Consider the following 20,780-nt stretch of genomic DNA (forward strand, 5'->3'; position numbering starts at 1 on the left):
GTCATCTAGGTTACAATTAATGGCAACGTTATCATCGGGCTGCAGTTGGCCATTTGCATATGATTGCTTTGAAACCTTGTCCGCCATTTGCTTTCTGTCCCCACCATTGAGAATAGCACACCCGATTCCACTGACAGTTTGATTTTGTTGGAACGTATTTGTGAATGAAGTATTGTTGTAATCTTGAGAAGCCAAGGCAACGACGTGGTTTATATCTTCATGGACCGGAGAGGGTTTTCGTGGTTCGGGAATTCCCATGCCATTGCTTTCATGACCTCCGTGACCTTCGTTACCTGAACCTGGGGACTCCACATCCGTACTTCGACCACCGTCACCGGGGAAACCCAAGCCTTTTTCCAACCTGCCAACTAACAAGTCATGCATGGCCGCGAAGGAGTTTGGTTTCCGGTTTTGGATGGCCCGCCGCAGCTCCTTCTCTGGGGTTTTCATTATCCTCGATATGTACTCAACCACATCCTCGGAGACTGTTCGACGCCCGCAGCCTTGTACTGCCCCTACCCTCTGGACGGGTTCGGTGTACCCCTCTGTTAGCCAAGGGTTCGTCACAATCTCCCCCACAGTAATTCGTGTAGTGTCCCGAGGGTCTAACATACGCTGAATCAACTCTTGACAACCTGCGATAAAAACAGTACTTCACGTGTACGTATCTGTTAACAATATAAACAACTACCGCAATTTTCTCCTAATTTTTAAAATTAATCTTGATGAGCATTTTATTTAGTTAAAGCAAACGTTTACTCTCCGTTCCATGCTTCGTGGAAGATTGTATGACTGACTTAATGAATATTTTTGCTCGTAAGAAATTCTGGCTTCTGAAAAATTTCTGTATTCCATTCTATTGCTTGATTTGTGCCCTCTTCATTGTCAGATTATGAGATTCGGAAGTGTTATCTAGTAGTTTAATCATAAGCTTCTTGTGTACCCATAAAAGGTTGCTACACTTGACATATTAAAAAAAAGTCAAAAGACCGAGTGTATGTTCAACGGGAATATTTAATAGAAGCCTCTGTAAATGATTTTTTTTTATAGTTTCTAAAGTTACACCCCCAGGGACAGCGTAAAGACAGTGTTGCATGCGAATGTGAATCCAAATTCAATGTTTTTAATTGCCCTATACCTGAAGATAAAGTGTCTGGCACAGAACACCCTCTTAACATAGCGGCGTAGAGTCTTGTCAAGTTGTATGGCTGTGTGGTCTCAAAAGGGATCCGCCCTGTCAGCATGACGAACATGTTCACTCCTCTTGAACAACAGTATAAAACATAACACATGGTTATAACAAGTAAAATCCACCTTTACGAATTGTCCGTCAAGAACACACTCTTGACCATTTATAATCGATGTTGCCGAAAGTAGGACAACGGGGTCACAGACATTGGTTACAAATGTTCAGTCTCTCTGTGACGTCACAATTGCTTTCATTTTCATTTGCTTTGGGGTGAAAAGTAACGTCATCACGCGAGAGAGTGGGGGGACATTGGACGTGTGGGATCTATCCATTACTCACAGGCATACTAAAACAAGACCGTGGGACGTTTCATATTGATTTCGAGTCTTGTACGCTATGCCCAGCGGCAAATTTCACACGGCACATAATTTATAACTCGACACAGCTCATTTTGAATTTAATGTCAAACAAAGCCTGCGTTTCTAACAAAAAAATTCATGTACGTTTGTATCTTAACACATGTAAACTCAGTCACTATAAAAAAAAGAATAGTTATTTATGTATACCGGTATTTATTTATTTCATTGACACAGTGCTCAAGATTTCTCGAGTACTTCCGACAGATTCCTGGCAAACCTCCTGACTTAAATCCGCAGCCAAAGTTGCGAGCGCTAGACGAGAAAAAAAAACGTGTTAAATTGTTTGTACTTACAAACTCCAAATGTCGACTGGCGGTCCATACTTCCGTTTACTGAACACTTCCGGCGCAGTGAATGCTGGGGAACCACACTGCGTTGTCAGAGTCTGGTCACCCTCACAGAAGTTCCCCAGTCCAAAATCTACAGTTAATAAAGTGTAAACATTATAAAATATGGGCTGATCATTAGCAGCCAGCCTATTTAAAGAGATGCTTAAATATATGTATACTAACAACATGCATCTAAACATCAAATTCAATCTTTATTAGCTGATTGCTGTTTAATTCTATACTCATGAATTCATTTTATGTGTACGATGGAGATCAGATTTATGGGGGATGGAACCTGAGTGCTCGGGGTAAACCATCAACCTCTGTCAAGTTATTGACGAACTTTCGAACGGGAAGGCTGCCACGCAGAATTTAAAGTGATAATAAAGGCTAATTGTAACTTACCGATAACCTTAACGTTCATTTGGCCATCTAGGAGCAGGTTGTCCACTTTGATATCCCTGCAAGAAGAAAAAGTAGGAAGAACTACATGAAATCCGTACCTCTACCCTTCCTTGTTGAAAGGGTAAATCGACTTATACTGATTGAGTACTGCTAGATACATCTGCTGTAAGAAAATCGGTCTCTTAAATCCGAATTGAGAAAATAAATACTTTAAGCGGACAATCATCTGTAACTTAACAATTGTTGCGATTTTTTTCTTCTCTTACGTAAAAAATTCTTCCTTGCTCAACACCATGAACAAGATCATATGAACACTCGGTTTCAGACCCTGTTCATACATTTTTGTTAAACTGGCGTAATATCTTTTTTTCACACTATATGTGTTGTTTTTTTTTACTATATGGGCCTACTTGTCCGGTGCAATGGTTGAAATTAAAGCAATTAAAAAAAGGAAGGGGCACAAATACTGTTACTGAAAAAATGTAAGTAAAACTGATTACAGGTTGTTGATCCTTTTGGTCTTTAATTTGGTTTGTCACAATGAGTTTTCTTATAGTACAGTGGAAAACCATTTCCGCCTACAGTAATTCGGGTCCAATCTGTGTAGTATTTTGTGTATTTTTGCCATTGCGATGAGGATTTATGGGCAAACTGGTGACGTAGTGCCCATGTATTATCAGAGAACACACATGGTCAGTTCAGCTTGGACACCATTCCATTGAAAAAGGAACCCTGACATTTCTGCGAAAGTTTCAAGAATATATCACCATGGATTTGCTTCTTACCTGTGGACGATCCCTGACTGGTGGATGTGATCCACAGCCGACACAAGCTGACGCATGAACTTTCGGGTTTCAACTTCACTTAGACGTTTTCTGTTAACAAGGCATGAAATAACAATACGATATTTGTACGATAAATGATTTACCGAATGGCGATCATTATGGGGACTGTCTGACGGTAGAGTAAGTAGCACTGTCTAAGATCGTTTATCGCCCTTATAGCAGCACGGAAATTATTGCAGTGCAAAAATTGTAAGAAACAAGTCTTACTTTAGCTTTTTTGTATACGTCTCTGTAATTTCTCGTGATACATGATCGCGCCAACATTAATTCTTTGGTCCTAACCTCTCCGACAAATACTTCACAAACTCCCCACCCGCCGCCAGTTCTAGCACCATGTAGTAGCCATTCTCCGTCTCCATGACCTCGTAGAGGTGAATGATGTTCGGATGACATAACTTCTGCAGCATCAGCGCTTCGCGGCGGAGGTTCTTCCGTAAATAGTCCCGAAGTGAGATGGCTTTCTTTGTTATCACTTTCACAGCAACCTGTAATGGCGCCATTTATTTGTTGATTAATTAAATTGTTGATTGACTGATTGATTGGTTGATTGGTTGTAGGTTTCGTTAGCGGCTCCATTAACCATTTTCATGCTTATACGTTTATTCCTTTACAACGCACAATATACTGTTGCCCGAAGATGTCCGAAGCAAAGAAGAACAAGAACGTGCGTTATTTAAGGTTTGATACAAACTAATGGTTGCTGGATTCGAACTCCTGTTCCTATCTTATACACCTTCAATATCCTCACAATTACACATAAAGGCGAACCTTTGTAGTATAACTCAGCTAGCCTTCCAAGGTTTGTCTATCATTATTTCTCGGTACCCCAATTGATTATAGCACAAGAGATTACTTATAATCTCCCTATCAAATACCACCGTGCAACCCTAGCCTTCTATTCTGTGTGGAGCTTAGTGACAGATATATTTCAGTAACACCGCTCAAAGATATCACGTGAACTTTGATGTGAGGCCAATCTAACCATTGCAGTCCTCTCGGAATCGTCTATATAATCATAGGCATTTACGCTCTTTCTGATATACATGGACTATATATCAGTATAAACACTACATCTCAGAGTACAACGAGAGCAGTGACGACTGTGAGATAGTTAGCAAACCGTCATACGTAACCGGTGAAATACGGCCTCTTGTCAGTTTATCTCAGTTACTGTTTTATTTTAACTGTTCATGTAAATGCATAAAAAGTGTCAACTTATGTGCCCTTTAGCAGTACGACGTAAACAGAATTAAGTAGAAAAAGTACACTGATGTTAATGGAAATCCATTAGAGGTTGCTAGAGGTCTAGAATTACTAAAAATGCTGGGTCGCCACCACATTTATAAATGTAAAGACATGGTTCTCTCTTTTTCAATATTCTTCACTAAACACGAATCAAGAAATAAATTTTTTTTGCCATATCTGCGTTATAAATAACACGAATATGGGTTAACGATATGTCCACTATTTGAGCAGAGGGATGCAGATTCAGTAAGAACTTGTCATCTGACATTTATTTGTTTATGTCGTATCGATTAAATCATGTGAAATTGCTATCGTGCTAGGCATGTGTTTCAAAGCTCTAACATTTATGCATATATATATTACAGCAATGAAAGAATTTTGAAAAGTGAGCAGGATCATAAACCTCCCCAGTTTATTTTTACCACGTTATAAACCCGGTGTTAAAGTCAGATCAGTGGAATTTATTGGTATTAAATTTAGATAGTTAAGATGTATACATACAAATATAGGCATTTGTGACCAATAAGGCAATAAGAAAGTCTGCATGGACTACATCTGGTTAAAAAAAAACATATGGTATTTAGGCACACCAACACATTTGTAGAGATTTTAATTCAGGTTGAGTTCAAGCACTTAGTCTTAGAATGAATAAATCCATCTGGAAAATTCAACAATAAATAACCCACTTAAGCTTACAGGCGTTGGCTTTGTGCCCTGACACCACCCCAAATACGTGACTTAGAATTTGAATGACCTTCTATTGTACTGCAAGCCTTAACTGCATTTCGGGAGCCAGATATAGCCCTTTGAAATACTCATGACTCTTTGTAAACTGACCCACTGACAAATTCACTGCCTATTTCAGTGCTGGGTGTAGTGTTATAAGAAAGTCATTAGAAGATGCCTTGACCCGTCTTACCTTCTCCTTGGCGAATATATGCGAGGCCAGCCGGACTTTGCCGAAAGAACCCCCGCCAAGGGTACGTTCCAAAAGGTAATTCCCCACCTTCTTTCTTTTTTTCATCGGATGAGAAATCTGGTTTCAAGTTCTCTAATTCACGGAATGTTTTGTCTAATGCTGTCATATTGTTAGCCTTGCTTGGTGTCATTTGTTACATTTTGTACCCAGCGTTCCCTGCCGAGGTCGATGGTTACAGACAGTCCGTTGTCGTTGTTGTTGCTTCCCCCAGTCAGTTTTAGAGACTTTTTCATTTAAAACAACACGTGACTCATATCGATCCGATTCTGCTATAAATTCCAATTACCAATTATACCGATAAGCTTTTTGTCCTTGTAAAGTAGGGATTTTTATCACCACTCATCGATTTCGAGTCAAATGTCCACCAGTATTTGTCGACTTCCGATCAATAAAATGTCAGAGATATGGACCACTTTGTAGATTAACGCTTCCACTAGAGTCTAGATTGACACACTGTATAGGCCATCAAATCACACCCGACAAAACACGTTTGCCCGCGTATAGGTTATGTGTCCAGAAAATCTTGCTGTCTGTTAACGCCATTGACATACTGTAGTTATTATCCTACCAAGGGTGTTCATGTATAGGCTCATCATTTGCACACCAATGCGATCCACGGTGGACAACAGGGCAAATCCGCTGAGGCGATTAAATTTGTCCGCTTCGCAAGTCTTAGCCCCAGTCCTTTCCCTTTCATCCAATCTCCAGATTTGTTATGCTGAGTAAGGTCGTTTGTCAAGTATGTTAATATTGTAGTCAACAATATGTTTACATGTAAAGAATGATGTGTGGCTAGCGACGATAACATCTTGACCTGTCCATTGAAGCAAGTGGAGTACGGCTTGCATGTTCATTTGTTCCATCCACACGATTACGTGTTTTGTAGTTGTATTCGCTCAGGTATATACCAAAAGCTTGTGTTCATTACACAAGTGTAATGAATTCGGGAGGTATCATGTAAACGCTTGTCCATTCCACCTAACTGTCTTTTTATGACCGAATTTCAGCACATGTGCTTGTCTGCCACGCAGAGAACTGTACACCTCCTTTCGCGCCTAAGGGTTGATTGCTACACCTGTATAAAATCCCATAGCTCAAGGTTTGTCCACTGATCATTCGCAACAGCACGTGGGTAATGGTTCGCCGAGTAAAGCTCGTATCTGCCCAAATTTTGTCCAGAAAAACGTTTATACTTATGCATGTCTTTGAGAACCGACTTGCCGTGTAAAATCTGACGCACTAATTTCCTGTAATAATTTTTGACACGACAGGACACAGGTGACCCGCGTGCATTGGTTTCCCATCATTCCGGCTCTTCACACTTTCACCAATTTGTGAACCTGTTTTTCAAAGGCAGCTGAAAAAGGGAAAGCTATGTATCAAAACGATGACATTCAAAAAATCTCAGAAACTGTATCTGATTATATTAATCTATTGTTTGGATTAATGCCATGCATATAATTAGGGTTTGTTAAATAACCGTGTCGGTAAGATTAACTAGAATACGGTTGTACACATACATATATATCCTTTATGTGGCTATTTAATCCTTGATACTAGATGTCAAAACAGACGTTAGTGCATTCATTTCTTGGACGATTTTTCAGCCAAGGTCAAAAGTGTTACCACATATAAAGTATGAAATTATGCTGAATACCGAGATGAAGCAATCAAAAACTTTAAGCCGTGTATGTCCGAATAATGTGCTTGATTTTCTACGTCTATCATGTACCATAATTGGTCAGTCCGAAGTAGACCTTGGTTATAAAGTTGTGTCTGAAGCATAGGCGATTGTACCGCTTTACGCCAACTCAGTAGTATTTCAGCAACAGTGAGTCGATTGTTATGTTTACACAAAATGTGCATATCAGTCGCTGTTTCATTTGCAACATTCATGTTTGTAACGAAGTTGTTTGGCAAGATTTATACTACACACCTAAAATAAACTTAACTAGATACGAATGTGAAACCGAAGCCTGAAGAGCTTGATATGTTTTGTGTCTTATTTTTGTCAGTGATTTCAGCGCTTTGCTGTAAAGTTTCCAAAACTCTCAATGAGAAGGCGCTAGATAGAATATCAGTCACTTTTTACAGTAATATACAAGTCCTTGTAAATCGTGAATTGGTCTTATATGTACTATATACAAATACATGTATACATGTGTAAGACAACTACGTTATCAGGCGTAAAAAGCCTGTAGATGGAAACATCACCTTAATGAATTATTTTTAGATTCACACCTTATATGCACCTAGTCACAAAATGTAAAGTCTTTGTCTCAGGAATCAATTTCACCATTCTTTTAATGGATGCTTAAATGGAAACAGAATCGACGATTAGTGGCTGACAGTGGAGATCGGGTTTCCTGAAATAAACTCTGCAGCCTTGGTCACGCTCATATAAATCTGCCATGTCTAAAATTCAGTTTACGCTAGGCATAGCCTGGACATGTCTATTACTGACACCAGCCATCCAGAATCGATTCTCTATCCCTTTATAACATGACTGAAACTTGAATGGTTACTAACACAAGAACAAATGTACATGTGCCATGAATTATACACCAGTATATATAATCATTGTATAACGTTGACCCCTGCGCAATCTGGGACACACATATTCTTTACATTATGAAGGAATACACATAAATGTGCGTTCAAAGGTAAACATATTTACACGTCTAAGGTATATATACCTAAACAGGAGTACACATTGTATTTCCTTGTTCTACAATTATGAGGATATGTTAACACCCTACCTGTTTTGTACTTCACCCGGTATGCTCTTTTTAATGTATAGTTTCTGCATTCACTATATACAGATGAATTAGCACCCGACTCCCATTATTCCGTTCAAGTAGAGAATTGACGCGTTCATGCGGTCTTCTCACTTTCCCTTGGAGCGCGAGGACTGGTATATTGAATCTCTCGTTCCTCTACATGCCTGGGTAAGTCGGTTGATTACTCCCACACCGGGTTAGAAGGCTATGTACGTATAACCACATGCATTATGCAATTCAATTTAAAATTCGCAACAATAGCGTGACAACACGAATATGTCGCAGTCCGTGATCCGTTATTTTTACAGCTCACGATTTTGCACTCGATCATTAAACCGTCAATGGGGTTTGCAGAGGCTCCCGTGTTTTGAATATACGAGGAAAACACACCAGGTAGTCAAAGAGGTATTGGATTTAGTATAAGGTTATTTACTCTGGGCAAACACACAAGTCGTCTTTCTATATAGGTTTAGCACATAATAAACACACATTTGATACGCACTTTGGTTATAAAAAGCTTACATCAAAGCTGCTAAGCATTAACTTAACCGTAACTAATGCCGTAATCAAGTCATGCCTGAGTATAGGGCCTGACGGTCATCTGGATACGCTTTTAGCCTGTACTGTGGACCCTCAATACACTTTCGGTGTTTGTACATGAGTTCAAATCCCGTCAGTTATGTACATCAGTCGATATACTACATTTTAATAAGCGTGTCATTGGTTAAAACTTGTATTTAATTCGTTAATCCACACGTGTATATTTAACATTTTTAATCCTCTTTTAAACTGAACACACGAACCATAACGTAATTATGCAAAAATGTAAAACTTTATGTATTTTTTAAAAAATGATAGCGGTGAATCATGCACCGTGAATATGTACCCAAAACAATCAACGAGGTGGCATGTATAACTTCCTTTTAATTCTTGCCAAAAAAACAAAACCCAATGTGTGTATACACAGCAAAAATTGATGACGTTGCTCGTTTTGCATACAAGCATACACCCGTGTTTACCCGTGTCTAACCATATTCCAACCCCATCAGGTCATTACCATCCGCGCGGATTAGCCTGTAAACATCAATCGCATTAGTCCACAATTGGATAATTTTTCTAACCAACTGGATCGCGTGAGACTATTTATTAATTACACGCATGACTCATGTTTGTTATATAGTCTTGGCAGTGAACCTCAATCTGTGTTATCGGCTTAACTGTCGACATCACTGTATGGGTTCTTAGCAGTTGTTGACGCCCTCAGTGCATGGTCACGTGTAGGCATACGTGGATCATTACCTTTGTCCAAGACTAAATATATGATATATGCTTACACTCTTCATATTTTGTCATTTATATCATTTTTATTGATTTTTCCAAATATTGCAGTGTTATGGCACAAATATTTTTTTTCATTTGTGCTGTTGCTTGTAATAAATAAACAGTGATTTGGGCGAAAACAGATTATTTTAATGTATATAGGTTCAACCTTACTAATAAGCATTCCTATAGTACTAGCTTTGAGATGTAAGTGTTACATACGTGGGGATAGAAACAATATAAGAAACAAACAAATAAGTGAACGTGTAGAAGTTTAAACTTGATAATCTTTTTATATATAAGTGAGCCAGTGGAGATTCAAGATGTACTCAAAGCCAGTTATAAGGTTCTGCAACAAGCTTATCCTAATTTTTCATTTTTTTAGGACAGATATTAGTAGTGCTGAAAGGAAAGAATTACATTTCTCTCCCAGTTTTGGGGAAAACTAAAGATATGAATATGTTGTTCATTAGATGGACTAACCATGTGAAAAAAAAGAAACTAAATATTCCTGCCACAGGCGGATTCATATTGGCTAAAAAGATCAGAAATAAGAAGAATTAGGGTAATGTGTACGGGTGATTTTATGATATCTGTCTTTCAGGCCGAGCGTTAAGTGAAAAGACCACGGTGAAATATCAGTTAACAAAAGTTTGACCGACCGACCAGACGAGTGATAGAGCGAATTTTACAGCTGTTTGTTGGAGTTAAAATGTGAAGTATAAGGAAATTGGACCCTTTGTCAATAAAAGTTATAATTGTAAATCAGTGTAAGATACATGTCTGTGCACAGAAGTTTTAATGGTGTGATTTTGATACAGTCGCTTTGTATAGTTGTGTATGAAAGGGACATCAGAATGACATTTTCTGAAACCAATATATATTTGTTTCAGGAGGATCTGTATCAGATAAGAATACCCTGCGAGTTTACGTAAGACTGTGAGTTGACAATGAAGGAAAGTAATTAAGATTTTTTTTAATAAAAAAGGCTTTTCTCACCAGCTCTCTTTTCTCACCAGCAACTATTTGTCTCTTAGATTTGAGTAATCAGTTATGTAATCAAGCCATAAAATAAAGTGAACACCCAATCAAACGTTCTCTGTGCTGGGATGGTTTTCCTCATACTTAAACGGACTTTCAACAAAATCTCACAGTATGGTATTATATGTCAAGCGGAATTGCTCGGGATTGGTAAAACAAACCATGCGTTGGTACATAATCAGGGAATTTAGGGATACTTGAAAGATCATGGATACATAGTTTTGTGAACTCCCTAAAGTAAATAGGATCAGTAAAAGACAATATCCGCTGTTGTTATCCGAGTACCTCGTTAAAGTCTGTATAAGTGCAAAATAATGACTGCGAGTACCTTTTTTTTCGATCATTTTGTTGGTGAAATAGGCAGCCTTTAATTAAGACATATTTGCATTTCAAGAACGCACCTCACCATCAACTAAAGAACAAAAACAGCAAGAACAACTCTCACGTAAGGAGTCACTCATGGCCAATACAAGCGACAAATTTGTAACTAGAACCAGCCTGTTTTATGTAATAATTTAATATGTTTGCTCTCATCTATATGGGTCAATGGTAATGTAACTGTTTCCTCGACAGAGCGATACACCCATCTAACCCGCATATAGCACTCGGTCATTATGATAAGTTCTCTCGAGGGAACAAGGAACATGGGGTGTTATTTTCTAAAATTGACCCAAAATGGGAATAACCATTTGTGTATTGTCACAGGTACTGTAGCCGATCTACCCAGTCAATGGCTCTTATAACGCGACATAACTTTTAGTCGTTTTGATTAATAATCCTGTATGACCCTTTCGCCGCTAGCAGTGTACACACCGCAATCCGCGTGTACAGTGACGACCTAAACTCATAAACTAATACCAGTCACCAAGGCAACTGTACCCGTTTTCATTAGCTTTACATAAAAGCAAGAAAATCAATCCTGTAGAAGTTGGTGATCCCACAAAAGCGTCCATCTGTCCCTATACAATGAAGTGCAAAGATTAGCCGCTGATCAATTTGAAGGTAATTACAACACAACCTTATAACTGGCTAGACCTATACACGGTTATGCAGTCAACACTTAACATTCTCTATAATCAGTCAGAGAAATATGTTTTAATATTTTATCACTTGACCTTGTTTATCAAGCAAATTTTTGGATGACTTTACCCACGGCTAAGTTAATAGTGCCAATTAAAGTATACACGAAAACAAATGTATATCGGCTATAAAGCTAAATGTAGACCTCAGTAGGCCGAAAGGCTATGTTAGGTTCATGTCCCCATTTTTGATTCAGTTGGGACGCAAGGAATAATGCATGGGGTAAAAGGCCCATGGGAGTACTTGTTCATGTCCGCTTTATGCATGATCTCCCAGGCTAGGGAATTCATAAATGTAAACGCCAGAGAAATGAAGTACCAACTCGTGCAGACTATATAGATAGATCCTACACGTTCGATTGTTTAAGAACCCCTGTTCATAACAAAGTTACTTTCCATTTCATTATGACGTCACAGAAATACTGAATAAATGTGGGCAATATGTAGGGCATTCCTTTCATCTACCGGTAAAATATTGATTACCGGTACCATTGGTCAATTGTGCGTTCGGAAAGGTCTATTGCTTTCTGATGGGATGCCAGAAACCTGCTCTGTACAGTTTCCTTACACAAATCCACAATGCTGGCCGCTGTCGAATAAGTGAAATGTTCTTTAGTACGGAGTAAAACACCAATCAAATAAACAAGTAAATAAATCCATATATTTTTTTATCAAAAATAATAATAACAAAATTTCCTGCGGAAGCTTTTCCGCTCTACATTGTAGAGAGTGGTGCATTTTCTACCTAGAATTGCTCCGTTGTGGATCGGCACTTTTCGGTGCAGGTTGTCCTAGTGGTTGGAGAGCCCTTCATATTCGAAAAAGTGTGGAAGACTATAGCACATTTTCAAATCTACCACTTAATAGAATTGAACTTTGGACATTTGAATAGGCCAGCACGAAGGAATCTTCAATATACCGCGGGGGATTCTTATTAAATTGCTCAAGCTTCGTGTTTTAAAAACTGGACACGGGAAGACGTATAAACTAGTTCATGAAATTAAGAAAATAAATTCTTACAAAGGAATATTTCAATAAATATTCAACTCTAATTAATGTCAAAAAAACTCGGGGGTGGGGGGGTGGGGGGGCGTTCTGCTTTGGGTAATAATCAGAATGGGAACGGATTGACTGTACTAGATGATCGTTTTTCATCACTGATTGTCGGATTAAGAACTTTCTATTTATCGATCTTTTAAACCTAGCCTGTATGATATCCATAGATTTCCTGAGCGGTTAAGGGACCCATGTTTGCCACAGGCTCTCGGTGACACCATAGTACCTGGATACCAATCCACCAATCCGACTCTGTAAGCGACGGCATTAGATTTGCTGTGTTCTCATTTGTTCGGCTCAGAAGCATTTAAGCGTGTTTGTGCCCGGTGTCATGCATGTTGGTCATTTATCACACTGTTAAGGGTGGGACATGGCTCAACCATGTGCGCAGTTTTTAACCACGATGCACACCAAGTGCACCAGGTTCAGGTTCAATCACGGCCTTAGACCGAGAATCTGTAGTTTCCAATGGCTGTCATTGTTCGTGGGGAGTTAGTGAGATTAAGTCATGATGATAGGTGGCGCCTGATTTGCTACTATTTAAGCATTTACATGAACAGCTGGAATAAAGGACTGTTTATGGTAAACTGACAAGAGACCGTATTTCACCGGTTACGCGTGATCGTCTGTCACTCTATACGCTAAATATTAACACAAAGGCATGCTTGCCCTGCTTACCGGTGTTATATGAAAATATCCACACATAACTATGTAAATATTGCACATGTTTGGTATAAAAAATACATCTCTGCAGTTACTAAACATAGTTTTTTACTTTCCAAACTGTAACAAAAAGGTGTTTATAAACGAAACACTGATTGTTACAGAGCAGTTTCACTAAGCTCTCTTAATGTTACGAGCTCGCAACTACCATGACGACGTAATGCCTGGTTGCTGTGGTAGTTAAGTGAACGTAACGTTAAGACTGAAACCGGGCCTATCTATCACCCTGTCGTCGTTGCTCTGGTTTTGCTCTCTGTGTTATAGGTCTTATATTATATTTGGTGAGTTGATGCCGATTCTCAGGCCGTTTGTGCAGTTCTCATTCTTTCACCCATTGTGGTCAGCCCAGTGTCCTCCCACCATAATGCTGGCCGCCCTAGTATAAGTGAAATATTCTTGAGTACGGGATAAAACACCAATCAAATAAATAAATACACGCTTCAGGAGCATATCCCTATTGTTAACAAAACATGTATCTTCTACAGTTAACACGTGCTCAGTCTGAGTACACCTAAACTTGGAACATCTGTCACCAGTAAGTCAGTAAAATTAATTACCCCTTCGGGAATGTACATACAAAGATCACAATCGCTAGGGCGTATATACAGGTTGATACATGCATGGTATACATAATTCCCGGTAGTCAAATTTCAAAAGTGGTTGACATCTTAGGATTACGAATCGATATTGCACAAATAATTGACTCGCACTCTGCGTGTATCGGGTTACAACAGAATTGCGACATATCAAAAGGTAATTTATTGGGAACATATGATTTCAGGCTTTACATTGCTTCCTCTACTTTAGCGTAAACGCCTTCAGGAAATGCACAGTTACACCTATATCCCTAACCCAATATGAACGAGTTTTGAATTTTTAATTATTATTTTGACTCGTATACTCAAGAATACTTCACTTACACGACGGAAACCAGCATTATGGTAGTAGGAAACCGGGCAGACCCGGGGAAAATTTACGACCATCCTCAGGTTGCTGGTAGACCTTCCAACCTTCGCAAAAAAATCGAGGTTTTGTGACAGGAATTGCGTCTGAATGGCAAGCAAGTAACTTGTTAATACGACTCACGCTAAGAATATGATATAAGAGCAACTGGATAATTTATAAAACTTAGATGGCTGTTTTATGTATAATTACAGTAAGAACACTTGATATCTTAGTTTGAAGTATAATATATTTTGGCTGAAAAAGATTTCATAATTTAAACGTGTTAGGCTGATTGTAGCAGAATTATGAAGACGTCTTCTTTATGATTCTTTCTTTATGTAATTTAGCACACTTTCCAATATAGTTATATTCATCCCCAGTTTCTAAATTACATAACCTACACATTTTTGTGAACTAGGACTATTTGGCCATCGGCCACTTTCAACTGGTAAGTAGTGGTTGAACGACCGAACATTAATAAAGGCAACGTTTAAACAGCAGCCCTGGACAATAGTGGCAGTGATCACAGAGGAATAATTCTTGCTTTCAATGGAAAAAGGCTTATTAGTGTTTAATATCTTTGTTCATCTTATAGTCATTGGAAACAGACATCAATATTTGAACTGACTCTGTATATGTTGTGTGCCATCTATCATGTTTCCTACTTCCGGTACTCCGGTTTCCTCCACCCACAACATTGACTGTCATCAATATAAGTGACAAATCCTTGGATATATGGTGTTAAACATTAATCAATCAATCAATCAATTAGTCAATCAGAAACAATCAGTTAACTGACCCACCATTCCCGTGTTTTATGTGTTTACTACACCTATGAAATCTTGTAGTTTATCATTGCTGTTGCATTAGAATCCCTTTTGTGTTTCAGTTAATGAAGGTTAGGCAAAGGACAAGAATACATGTATTTATTTATTTATTTATTTGTTTGTTTGTTTGTTTGTTTGTTTATTTCTTTATTTCTTTATTTCTTTATTTATTTCTTTATTTCTTTTTTATTTCTTTATTTATTTATTTCTTTATTTATTTCTTTATTTCTTTATTTCTTTATTTATTTATTTATTTATTTATTTATTTATTTATTTCTTTATTTATTTATTTATTTATTTAATTTATTTCATTGGTGCCTTACGGCGTACTCAAAAATATTTCACATACACTGAGGGAATCTGTTGGTATGTCACTAATCCCTCGACCATGGAGGCCCCGGGAATAAATTTAGTAATACCGGGTACCTGACGTCGGCAACACCCTGGTGGAATGCACACGTTACAAACGGGGAATAATTGACAGAAACTCGTTTCGCTCTCATGACCCAAACATTATATGGTAAATATCGATTGGAATTCGATGCATGTACCAGTGTACTGAGGACTCACATACATATACATACATTTATATACCTTTGATACATATACATATATAGAGAGACACATTGAAGAAAATGATCGAAAACATGAAAATGCATATCCGTCCATCTACATATCGAGTACTGTGTCACATCCTGTCGGTTGCTTCCCGCACGCCATGACCACGTGGCATTAAGGTGTGCATGACAACAGGTCTTCACCACACCCAATCCATGATGGCATCTGCCCGTCATTTGCACGATCAGACAGGCGATATGTGACGTTGTGCGGGTCGAACTGTGTCGTGGAAGGCGCCTGATTTACGGGTTTAATCGTAAGCCTTTTCAGCCCAGCGGAAATTCTGTGATTGCTTCCCGCGGATGAAATAGAGACGGCGTGTAATCAATTTTGTACGTTTAAAAGCTCAGTGGACTTTTTCTCTACCTGCGGAGTCGCCTAACTGTGCTGCCGCGTCTTTAGGCAACCTGCGTGATCTAATTTCAGGTGAGTGGGAAAATTCATTTTGTTCCCTAGCAATCTGATTGATGGCACAGGATTCAGGCTACCAAAGCATTTCTTGGCACTTATAATACTGAACAAGCCAGGTAAAGTGTTTTGATTCCAGAAAGACTCGACGAGAGATTTCTATCAACTTCAGTAACTAACTGATCATTGTACAGGTGAGTGACACAATCATATATGCATATTTCGTGTATTTGCAAGAAGAGTATTCGACCACGATATAGTATTGTGTAAGGGCCACAAGTGTGACCAAAATGAACATCTTTGGTCGTGTTGCGAAACCTATGTTAAGCCATATGCATGTGTTTAAAGCGATGTTAACCTCTGTTAGCAATGCTTCGTATTTATTCGAATACATCTACTCGCCAATATATGGCGGATATATATTGCAGATGTCACATGAGGCCATTATCATTCATTATCATTTTTGCCTCACATAAAACTTAATCAGTTTAAAATCAGCTGCATTTCGTCATTTACATATAGAAATTTAAACTGGACAATTTAAAATCGGTCATTTTCTTATTCGCTTCCCTTTTTCCATCAATATGTATTATAGTGGATGAAATGCAAATCCCACCATTCTGAGCACAAGTTACTTGAAAAGGGTCCCTTGTAAGATAGGGTAGGGTGCTTTGTAAGGTTTATGTCCTCTTTTAGATAGATGATGATGTTTTGTAAGGCAGAGTAGGGGTCTATGTAAAATAGTGTAGTCCCTTGTGATAAAGTATGACTTTGTCCTCTCATAAGATCATTGCAGACAAAATCAAGAGCTGCTAATTTTGTGGTGAAGTTTACAATGCTAAGCTTATCGATGTATTTTTATATGTCTCCCCGAGTTAAAATCAATTAATACTTTTACTGCCAACAAGCCCAACCACGGTCTGAACTATATGGATATCTAGGTTTATTATGTATTCTTGCGCGCCGCCTCAAAACCATTGCTATTTTATCTAAAGTGTTCATATTGTTCCCTTCTGGCTTACATGTTTATTAAGCTTCTAAAGGGATTTTATCTGCTTTTATTCTCCTCGTCCTTATTTCGTTCTGTTCTACACAAAAGAAAACTGATGTCAGATTAGACGAGTTCAGACTCTGAGAGTAGGTTCGCATGTGTAAGTGTGTAGAACCAATAGTGAATATCACACAGCGACATTGGAGTACATATCCACTTTCAGATAGACAACAATCACTTGCAGATAGCCACCGGATCGATATACCTTTATTTCAGTCCCACTTTTGTAAAGCAAGCTAAGGACAACGGAACACATGTTGATGGTAAACCATATGAAGTCGTCTTTGTGCGCACTAAACGCTGATGACTGTTAGGTTTGTGATGTATAAAGGCCACCTGTTGCGGGTGGAATCAGACACGCGAAGTCCTTCCAACCGGCAGTGCACTTCATTATGGAAAACGATTGCAGCCCCCAAAAGAGGGCGACAACTCGAGAAGTCGAGGCGGCAACTCGAGAAGTCGAGGCGATAATTCGACAAGGCGAGGCGCGAAAAGTTGGGACACCAGCACGAGAAGTCAACATTTATGCGGAAGACCTCTCTGTGCGTCCCAGGAATACCGGTTAATCTAACTTCCGCTATTCTGGAATAGAAATGGATGATCCGACTTCTCGTGTTGTCACCTCGATTTGCCTGGTTTAGTCGACCGACAAGTCGAGTGGCCTGCATTCGTATTCCATACTTTATTGTTGTTTCGAACGTTATAATCTGATATAACAAAGTCCATCTTCTATTGAGTTTCATTTTTGCGCTATATATCTAAGTACTAATAAATATTACCCTAGAGTAGAGGATACAAAAGCCATAAATGGAAATGCTGATGCACTTTATAGACCTTGCTGATGAAGTGCTTGACTCCCAAGTTCTTTGACTGTTATACTAAGGTTTTAAAATAAATATCAGCCCTTCAATACAATATATGGGACCCTCGTTGGTTTACATGGTTAAAGAGCTAGACTGCTCCGACAATCAGGCCCGTGGCAAGTAAGCCTATATGCTGGAGGAGGGGGGATTTGTAATGGCGTTTTTCACCCCAATGAGGCGATGCACCTTCTATTCAAATAAAGATTTATTTCATAAGCAAAAAGAATATATATATATATATATATATATATATATATATATATAATATATATATATATATATATATATATATATATATATATATATATATATATATATATGTAGTTCAATAGATTAAGTGGCCATAATCATTTATGTCATTTCCTTAGATTAGCTAGAATCTATGGCATCGGGTTAGGAATTTGGCACTAGCTTGAAATAACTAATTATGATTTTTCATAGGACTCAACACTGTTACTTCATTAAAACGACGGATGCCAAGGGGGGCGTAATTCCGCGTACAACAGATGTCGGGGGTATGTGTGACGTTGGCAACGAGTCCTCGAGTCCTCGATAAAACACTCCTCGCAAAGCCCTGTATCGTGGAGACCAAATCTGGATAAGTATAAGGTTGGTCAGTAGATGACCAGATAGAAGCTAAAATAATAGTATTTCATCCTGACGACGATTAAGCGACAGGCCTAGGCATAAAATAACAGATGCGTTACATTCATGGAAAATCTCCCTTTGTCGGAATTATCCCATTCGTTCTGCCAGATATCTGTAAACTTCTGCTTTATTGAACTAATTGCCTTTTTCAACGACAGTGGGACAGCGAGGGTTATATCACGTAACAGAAAAGCTTGTATAGCCAACTGGTCAGCCAGCTCATTGCCAGGTATACCAATATGAGTCGGCACCCAGTCAAACACAGATACTCCACGTTGATCAAGCGTGGTGTAAATGATTTTTTCCACAAAAATTAACGAGAATTTGTGAAGAAGACAGCGAGTCCGTGTTAATCTACTCACAGAAGCGCCCCCTGGTGTCAAAATCGGGAATCGTATGCATCACGTGTTAACCCGCATTAAGTGTCATTAATGTACTAAGTATGCTGTCTGTAGGTGTAGTGTTAATGGAGATATATCCCAATACATAATTTGTAGAAATAATGACTTGTCCCCGTTGAATAGTTATCGCTAACTGCGAACCACAATCTAAGTTATTTCACGTAGGTACAGGGAACTATAGTCCTACTCTATACAGAGATATAGTTGACTATCTATATCAATACTTGTTTTAAGAAACAACTCTCCCGCTTCGTTATCAGTCTTATATGCCTATGTAGTGCTCTATGTATAAAAGTGCACGTCCGAAAATATGTACCCACACACAGAACAGACCCCCACACCCTCCTGTACAACAGGAGAGCAGCGGCCTTTACTTGGGCGAACAACCACAATTATATACACGCATTCACAAAATTATGAGATTGAGCTCAAATATTTCCAGGACATATACACAGGGTAAGTATAACTTAGAGATAATATGGTAATAATATCGATAATTTCAAAATGGTCTGGACACTGGGCGACTACCCGATGCCACGTCTCAAGCCTCGTTCTCCATACCCAAACAGGCCTCCATCTCCGGCTGTATGCTGGGATCCTCCTCTCGCTAGATGTACTTCTGCAACATGGATTTAACTCAGGCGGTTTGCCAGGTGTCTGGTGCGTAGGACAGAGGTTAAGTTATTTATTTATTTGACTGATGAATATTTCACTTATACGACGTTTGCCAGCATTGTGGTGAGAGGATATCGGGCACAGCCCGGCAGAAACCCCCGACCATCCGCAGGCTGCTGGAAGATCTTCCCACTTACGGCTGGAGAAGAAACCAGCATGAGCTAGACTGGAACTCACAGTGACCAGATTGGCTACTGAATCGCTACGCTACGCTAGCGCGCTAACCAACTGAGCCACGCAGGCCTTTGGGGCAGAGGTTTACTCGGGGCACTCATGACCCGTTCACACGTGACTCCTCCCACCCCTTACATCTGACCCTTCAACTCTTAACACCTCACCCCTCCACCCTTATCACCTCACCCTGCCACCCTTAACACTTCACCCATCCACTCTTCACACCTCACCCCTTCACCCTTAACATCTGATCCCTATACCCTTAACACCTGACCGCCGCGATATAAGTGAAATTACTTGAGTAAATATCGTTTAACATCAATCTAATATGGTGCATAAATAAAATGTAATATTTTATTTGCACTGCCGTACATTTCTGTTTCTTATATATGGTTGCCGGATGGGGAACATCGGGTTGCGCGCCGCTCGCGCAATCTGTACCGTTCTTGTGTCGCAGATTGAGCCCCGCGAGACGAGGTAACCTCGTGGAGCGCAACTCGCGGCACGAGGACAGTACCTTTCGCACGCAATTTGTACCGTCCTTGCGTGGCTAGGCGTGGGGTGAGATGTCCTCATACAGTTTTCATAGTTTCTTGGTTTAACTGCAAGAGGCATGAATTTGAAAACAGTTCCTCATGTCGCTTGCATGAACTTTAAAGCAAGTATTGTGAAATGATGAGGATTTTCAGTGATTCATTGAGTTCATGGACATCATGTTGCAGGATTCGTAGCAAATGCCTTAGGATAAACCCGCGAGCAG

General features: G+C 39.2%; 1 protein-coding gene across 1 annotated transcript; it reads right to left on the reverse strand.

Annotated features, from left to right (window-relative positions):
- Position 1: 1 nt before the first annotated feature.
- Positions 2 to 5,953, reverse strand: LOC135462388 (hormonally up-regulated neu tumor-associated kinase-like). The gene is made up of 8 exons (XM_064739653.1): positions 5,352 to 5,953; positions 3,470 to 3,672; positions 3,128 to 3,217; positions 2,343 to 2,398; positions 1,902 to 2,028; positions 1,139 to 1,263; positions 92 to 635; positions 2 to 5 (listed from the first exon to the last, which is right to left on the reverse strand). The coding sequence occupies exons 1-8, from the start codon at positions 5,454 to 5,456 to the stop codon at positions 2 to 4; spliced, it is 1,254 nt and encodes a 417-aa protein (XP_064595723.1). The 5' UTR covers positions 5,457 to 5,953.
- Positions 5,954 to 20,780: the final 14,827 nt, after the last annotated feature.

The sequence above is a fragment of the Liolophura sinensis genome, chromosome 1 (genome assembly GCF_032854445.1).
Source record: "Liolophura sinensis isolate JHLJ2023 chromosome 1, CUHK_Ljap_v2, whole genome shotgun sequence".
NCBI classification, from domain to species: domain Eukaryota; kingdom Metazoa; phylum Mollusca; class Polyplacophora; order Chitonida; family Chitonidae; genus Liolophura; species Liolophura sinensis.

Excerpts from the sequence above, each read along its gene's own strand:
- LOC135462388 (XM_064739653.1), bottom strand. The coding sequence starts at position 5,456 with ATGAAAAAAAGAAAGAAGGTGGGGAATTACCTTTTGGAACGTACCCTT. Across the intron at positions 3,218-3,469 it reads GTGAAGTATTTGTCGGAGAG|AAAACGTCTAAGTGAAGTTG; the intron begins GTTAGGACCAAA and ends CCTTGTTAACAG. Across the intron at positions 2,029-2,342 it reads AATGAACGTTAAGGTTATCG|ATTTTGGACTGGGGAACTTC; the intron begins GTAAGTTACAAT and ends TATTAACTGTAG.